General features: G+C 41.7%; 1 protein-coding gene across 1 annotated transcript in view; it reads right to left on the reverse strand.

The window, feature by feature from the left end:
* Positions 1-552: 552 nt before the first annotated feature.
* Positions 553-7,598, reverse strand: part of LOC102214569 (sodium/potassium-transporting ATPase subunit alpha-1) — a 23,138-nt gene continuing 16,092 nt past the window's right edge. The window contains exons 19-23 of the mRNA XM_005749450.2: positions 4,568-4,713; positions 4,344-4,474; positions 4,015-4,116; positions 2,857-2,948; positions 553-755 (exon numbers count right to left, since the gene is read on the reverse strand). Of these exons, the coding sequence (XP_005749507.1) occupies positions 727-755; positions 2,857-2,948; positions 4,015-4,116; positions 4,344-4,474; positions 4,568-4,713 (500 nt within the window). The 3' untranslated portion in view covers positions 553-726. The remainder of the gene's footprint in view (positions 756-2,856; positions 2,949-4,014; positions 4,117-4,343; positions 4,475-4,567; positions 4,714-7,598) is intronic.

Raw genomic sequence — 7,598 nt, forward strand, 5'->3', positions numbered from 1 at the left:
CTCTGTACCTGTTGCTTTCCTATGTATCAGTGACAGTTATCTGCTTGCATACTTAGTACTTGCTTTGGTCCTATTTCTATTATCCTCCTCCTATTCTCTATCTTACTTGTTAAGCACCTTGGCATACCCTTGGTTTTTAAGTGTGCTTTATAAATAAAGTTTATTATTATTATTATTATATGAGGCAAAAACAGAGTTTGTACAATTACTGAATTTGAAAGTCAATATTTGTTCTGACCACCTTTATTCTTCAATACTTCAATACACTCTGAACTCTAAGTTACTAATTGATGGTAAATGATGATCATGCTTTCCTGTGAAAATGCCCTAAAATATTTCTCCTTCCCTGAGACATCTTGCTTGTTCCCCATTAAGCTCTTCACATTCAATTCCTGCAGTGAAGACTGTTGAGGTGGATAATCCCACTGCACGGGTCATTGCGCCTGACTCACAGGTATGTATCTGCTGAACCTCGGAACATCCTGAATCAAGTTCCTGAAACACGGTTTCCAGTCCAAAGGCATCAGAGAGACAAGCAATCATGCAAGCAGCCTCAGTGAACAGTGGGAATGTTTTATTGGGAAAGAAACACACATCAATATAATCTTAATCTATCCATGCTTTGTGGTGTTATTAATGGGGGGATCTAATAACTCAAACAAATATGTAACATGGCATTAAATAGTAATGAAGCACACGCTCCTTCCGTGTCTGTGTGGCGTTGGATCAGTAGTATGTTTCTTTCTCCACCCAACCTAGAAAGCAAAGGAGACACAATTAGGGAGGGTTTTTTTTTGTTTTTTTAGTCTTTCTCACAGTTTAGGGCTCAAATTTGTCTCATTGTCTTTTACAGAGAAAAAAAAGATGGAATACAACACGACAGCCACATCTAAAACGGCTTTGGCCTCAAACCTCGTGCTCAGAAAGATTTCACCCCTCATGCTGGCTGACAGTGATTCGAAGAAATAAGACTTGACTGGGCTTGGGCCGTGTGCGAGAGACTGCATGCTAAATTTAGGGGAAATGCGGCCATTAGGAGATGCACCCTGAAGGGACGGGAGAGGCTGTGTCATTTTTGTTTCATGGTTGCTTATGAGGTTACACCATCAGTGAGGCCATGAATAATCACCCTGGGATGAAATGACTAAAAGAATCACATAAAATGACCCTGTAGCTCAAAAGCTAGATGTTTGGGTTTTATATCATTAGCTGGACATAAAATCCAGTAAAAATGAATGGCGAGAGTGGTCCTAATACCAAAATTCCCCAATTTTGACACCAATTTGGTATTTGGTGTCAAACATAAGGCGCCAGGACTGCAAAAGACTCCAATCTGGCCCGCTGGACATCTTTGGACAATGTGAAGGAGAGCATAAATCTTGGATTTTTAACTGTATTTTCATAAATCTTTCAGTTTTACCTACTGATAAAGACCACCCCATGCATACTAATCATCCTACAGTGATATATTAAATAATAAAATCATGTCATAGATGACCATCTATTATAGAAATGCCTCTGTTTTGGTTATTATTTCACTTAATTTTCTTATATTATAGAAAAATATAGAGATGGATTAAACTTAAACTTACAACGACAGAAAGGGCCCAGTTAAGATCAAAGTGGGCTGTATGTGGCCCTCGATGTAAAATGAGCTTGACATCCCTGCTCTAAATGCTTGAATTATACCATTTAGCATGTTGGGTTTCACTTTTGGGAGAAACTGTGAGTTAAAAAATAGTTTTAAAAAAGTTAAAAAATTATCTAAGGGCAGTTCACTTTGGGCTATTTATGGAGTGGAAAAAGTATTTATTTGCTAGCGCTTTCAAAAAAAGAAAGAAAGAAAAGGGGGCCAAAGTTGCTAGAAACCATGTCAGCTCAACTTGTGTTTTTTCCTGTCTGAATGTAACACATTATTCACCATGGATGGGCAGTGGGATGTTCACTGATCTGTGCCGTGGGGCTCAGATGTAGCGCACACGCACTCTCACACAGCTGCTTCAGAGCCAGCCCTTCGTACAGGTTCTGTTCAGCTTTGTGGGTGGAATGATGCATTAACTACACCACGGTTGGGGGTTCAAATCCCACCGGGCTCTGCCATCTGCCTCAGCTCACTGGTCAGTGTAGGGACGCAGTTGTGGCAGCAATACTGGGCACGAGTATCCACGAAAAATAGACTCGCAAGAGGCATACGCCACTTTTGCTGAGCGCGCGTGCGCACACACACACACACACACACACACACACACACACACACACACACACACACACACCTGTGTCTCATTTTCACACAGTACAGTGGGCACCTTCACAAAGCTGCGGCTGCCTTTGCTCTGTGATGTCAGCCTCAATGAATCAATGAGACTGACATCAGCCACTGGAGGGAGTTTGTTTGTTTTTGTGGGGTTTTTTAGAAGTTTCAACACCTTTTAAAGCCATCAATATTTCACTACTTTGCAGTCGTGTTTTCAATCCCATGTGTTTGTCAAAAAATAGCTAAAAAGAAGGTCTCCCATTCAGATGGGGTTTTTTTTAATGCGGTTTAATTACGTTAAAGGGACACATTTTTCCTCTGCCTTCAGCGCTTTTCATGCATTGAGATTATTGCAATGTGTGGGGCGAACTTTTGAGAAAATCACCTCCCAAATATGCAAAAATATGATCCTCTTCTTTCCAAATGTGCAGAGAGCACATATTTTAAGCAACGCAGCACATTTTTCTGCATCTGACTTCAAGTCAAGTAAAAAATCCCTCTGTGCCCCACTACATTCAGATTACAATACTGAGAATACAGGCAAAAATGTGTCCTAGGGGCCTCAGATAGTTATATATGTCAAGAGTTAGTGAAGCTCTTACCTCCTGGGTTGCGTCTGAGGATATATCTTCTGGCTTCATCATAAACAAAGATGAGGAGGGAGTAGGGGAAGGCACAGAACCACCACAATGGCCTAAAGGTAAGGATGGACAGACAGGTTGAATTATTAATGGGAATGTGACAAAAAACCCCAACACAAGCACACTCTTCTCTTTTGAACAGAAAAGCTTTTGGGGTGAGCATTAGGCTGTGGAGAACCGGCTATTAAATGAATTCAGAAGCCGTTGAAACAAAATGATGCAGAGAAATCTGACAGCTGGGTTGAGGACATATCCTGTTCATCTCTTTGATAGTGCTCTCTGGCAACGCTAACGAGGCTGCTAAAAGCCCACTAAGGCAAAGCCCTGAAAACAAATCCACCAAAATTCTAGAGGGGGTTTGTGTGATTCTATAAGTGTCTTAGAACTAGAGCAGGGGCCTACACCCCTGTCTTTACCCAATAAAATACCCCAGAAGGGCATAGTGTCAGACACATATGCTCAGCACCTTTAATCTGCATAAGATATTTACAGAGGTAAAGAGAGAAATAACTTAGAAAGAACAAAACAGAAGCTAGAGTGTGGGACACAAAACAGGTGAATGAAGAAGGTGAGAAAGGAGAGACAGATCCATGGGAAACCGATGAATAAAGGTGACAAAGGAAAGTAGCGTGTGAACTCTTGAGCTAATGAGCCTCAGTGCTTTCTATTTTTCTCTTTTGGGCAAAGAAACTCATTAGTATAGCATCTCTTGTGCTTCGCTCTGCCTCTGAAGTGGAAATTACCAGTGACACTAGATAATAGCCATCTTATTTTCAACGAGATGATAAAGCTAAAGCATCACCAAACTGAAAACATGAAGCTCTCAAAGGGCTGTCTGCACTGAGTGATGTACGAGAAACCTCCGGAAGGATCCAGCAACCAGGGATGTCTGCAAATTTGCCAAAAGAAGGCTTTTCACACTTTAACAAAAGTTGCCTTGTGCTCAGCGAGGTACTCAAATAAACTGAACAGACACGCAAAGTGGGATATCAACAAAAGCCAACAGTGAAAAAGGAAAATGAAACGTTCTGCATGATTATTGGAGCCTACGAAATTATCTTGGAAGCTAATTTTAAAGTCATGAGTCACAGGATGGTTCTGTTTGTGTACTTGACTCACTTCATAGGGTACATTCTGAGGGCAACGTCCATGCCTGGGCAGTATGAAAGGAAGGCAGCCAGAGCTGTCTCCTCAAAGAGCCCAAAGATGAGGATGCGGTTCCTGTGGGGGTGAAAAAAAGGTATGGGTCAATACAACAAAAGCTCCTACTCTTAAAATTACCTGACATATTGATGTTCTTGTCATAGGAAAGCATGCAACACAGTACCAAACTGTCATTGTGGCTTGAAGCCATCTCATCAGTAGTGTCTTTGATTTTATTTACAATTACTCAAATATAAAGACCCAGTTGTCATTTGAAGATCTCAAGCATCTCTATGTGTACATACGTCATTCCTTGCTGCACAATGGAGTTCCTCCTGGTCTTACAGATGATCAGATCGGCCCACTGCACGATCACAATACTGGCGAAGAAGGCTGTGTGGCAGCTGTACTCTACAATCTTTCTGCGCTCATATGTCTGGAACAGAATAAAATAAAAAGGAAAAGATTAGAATGTTTTCCTTTTCCTAGACTGAAACGCCAATTAAATTTAAGCATAAGTGTGACTGACCCACTGCTGCCCATAGCTGTCTTCCAGGTCATTTACATATTTATCATCCCACAGCACTCTGAGTCCTATCAGGTCCATGGGGAGGAAACCATTTTCAGCCAGGATGACAAAATATGTGAAGAAGCCAGCTGTGGCCTGCATCATACCTAACAGGAGAAAAACAACAGGAAACCTCAGGAAATGCAAATCAGAAGCAGAGTTACGGTTTCTCTAGCTTTCATTAACAACTTTCATACTTGTCTCTGGTAATCAAGATGGAGATAAGACAACCAAATATAACATGTAAGTGGCATTCCCTGCAAAGCTAAGCCTCTGGAGAGACATAAAAGTAAGTAAATCAAGTAACATTTTATTTGTATAGCACCTTCCAAGATAAAAACACAAAGTGCTTCACAGAGAACTGAAAACATAGAAACAAAAATCAACCAAAAGCAAGTTTAAAAAGATGAGTTTTTAACAGTATAAAACTATATGTTTGAAATTGTGAAGATATCCTTTAATTTGATTTTCTTCTTTTTGAGGATTTTTAAAAACACGACTTTAAATGGATTTAGTCTCTAAAAATGTGCTGAATTAAAGCTGGAAGTCTGTGCTACAATCTCATCTTGATCAGTTGATTTAAAATCCAATGTGATTTTGGCGGCGCACAGAGACATTTCAAGCTTTAATAAGTGTAGTTAATTAATGGAAATATTGACTTTGTCACTGTAATAAGCATCATATAGATTGCTTCATAAGGTGAAAAAAGGAGAGATATGGGGGACAAAAAAAACTGACTTTGGAAACCCATTGTGTTGTATTTGATGCAGACTTTACCATGAAGTCAGGTATAAAAACATCAAAACCATCTGAAACAAAGCAATGATATTCACACCAGAAATGTATTGTAAAAGCAAAGATTTCCCCAGCAAAGCGCAACTCGCCAAAACAAGGCAGCCATTTTGGATATGGGATTCAAAGTACAGTATGCAGACTGTCCACCAGGGGGCAGTAGAGAGCATACACTTCAGTTTGTGTTTTGTTTTGTTTTGAGTTGGTAGGAGGAGCATGTGTCTGAGCGACACAAACTCCCTGAGCGGTCCTTTGGACCACTGTGAGCAACAGCAGACATGTGCACTGTGGTCACGCCAGCATCGAATCCATCCAAGTTACATGGTTTATTAAAATAATCAAATTATAGACAAGCATGGGGTAGTCACGCTTTCCCTTAGCTCCCGCAACTTTTAGTTATTTGAGCGAGCCCACCTAACTTATCTTTTGAGGCAAATATCTTGGTGATTTGGTGAAGGCGTTGGAACATTTGATGCCCTGTCATGTCGCCTAAACCTGCAAAGTCGAATGGTAAAACAACCGAATGCGTGGTTGCTAGCGTTCCTGCGAATGTTAGCAAAGCCGACATAACAGCACTGCTAGCGGAGCACCATTCAGCTTTACTGGCGAAACTAAAAGTCAGCTTTTGATGACTTGAGTAAAAAGCTGGATGGACTACAGAAGGCATCGGACAACCATGGTGAGTGCCTAGAATCTTTGGAGGAAAGCGCTGAACCGCTCGACCAGCGCCTTGCTAAAGTGGAGGATACCTGTGAGACACTACGGGTCGCTAATAAAAAGCTGAAGGCTAAGCTATCGGACATTGAGTCGAGAAACAGACGCTGCAATGCCCGCCTTATCGGCCTGGAGGAAGGGATTGAGGGTCCACAACCCTCTAAGTTTTTCTCACAGTTGTTGCAAGACGTTTTTAGGAGAGACATTTTCCCCTCTCCCCCCGAACTGGATTGTGCACACCGTATTTCGGCCCCCAAACCGACCCCTGGAGGCAGACCGCGGCCCGTCATTGTCTGTTTTCACCGCTAACAAAACAAGGAGCTGCTAATACGACAGGCTAGGAGGAACGACCTGAAGTATATGGATAAACCATTCCGAGTCTATGAAGACTACAGCCCTGAGGTGGTGAGCCAGCGGAGAGAATACAGGTCAGTGATGTCAAGCTTGTACAAGATGGGCCTGAAACCATCACTGCTATACCCGGCACGACTACGCATTGTTAAAGCAGATGGTGTACGCCTCACATTTGGCTCTGTGGCTGAGGCCGAAAGGTTTGTGCAAGACTCCATGGAAGACTGAACTGTTTTGAGGCGCGTGGAACACGGGACTACTTCGGACGACTGTTACGGCATTGTCATGCATCCTTTGTTGATTTTCAGACATTTGACTTCATTTCTTTTTCTTTATTATTTTTTGGCGTGACAGTGCAATTATTTTACACATACTTTGAATGGTGGACTTCACCGGTGTACACCTGGTGAGTCTTATTCCAACCTTTCCACTATGCGGGATTAAGGAGCTTTAGGTAGGATAGTTATGGAAGTTTTTCAGTTAGATTGGATAGGTGTGCTGTTTGTTCTGACATCTAGCGTCACCTGGGGGTTCAGGGGGTTTCTGGGAGGGTTCCAAGTGTTTTATGTTTCTTGTCTGAGCAAGAATGAGCTAAATTTTTTGATATATTTTCAATGGTTACCCCTATTGACTTAGTGACCTGGAATGTTAAAGGCCTGAACCATCCTATTAAAAGAAAGAAGGTTCTCACTCACTTGAAAAATATGGGTACTGATATAGCCTTTATCCAAGAAACCCATCTTAAAACTCTATAGAATATTTATTGTTAAAGAACCGTACCTATGAGCACGGAGATTAGGCGGGAGAGATTCTAGCAAGACAGTTGAAATGTGCAAGAGCCAGGCAAGCTATTAATGGGGTCGCAACCCGAGATGGTGGAACTGTTACAGATCAACAGGATTATAAGTTGTATAGCTCCGATAATACCAATGATTCTAACCTTCTCTCTGACTTTTTTAGAGACCTAAAGATTCCAACATTGTCCCCAGACGAGGTTTCCACCCTAGATGCACCACTGCAGCAGCAGGAGATCATAACGGCAATAAAATCATTACAGTTTTGCCGATCACCAGGCCCTGATGGTTTACCGAACGAATTTTATGCCGTCTTTGCTGGAAAACTAGCCCCTGTGTTA

This window comes from Pundamilia nyererei, unplaced genomic scaffold (assembly GCF_000239375.1).
Source record: "Pundamilia nyererei isolate P.nyererei 1_Seehausen unplaced genomic scaffold, PunNye1.0 scaffold00245, whole genome shotgun sequence".
NCBI lineage: Eukaryota > Metazoa > Chordata > Actinopteri > Cichliformes > Cichlidae > Pundamilia > Pundamilia nyererei.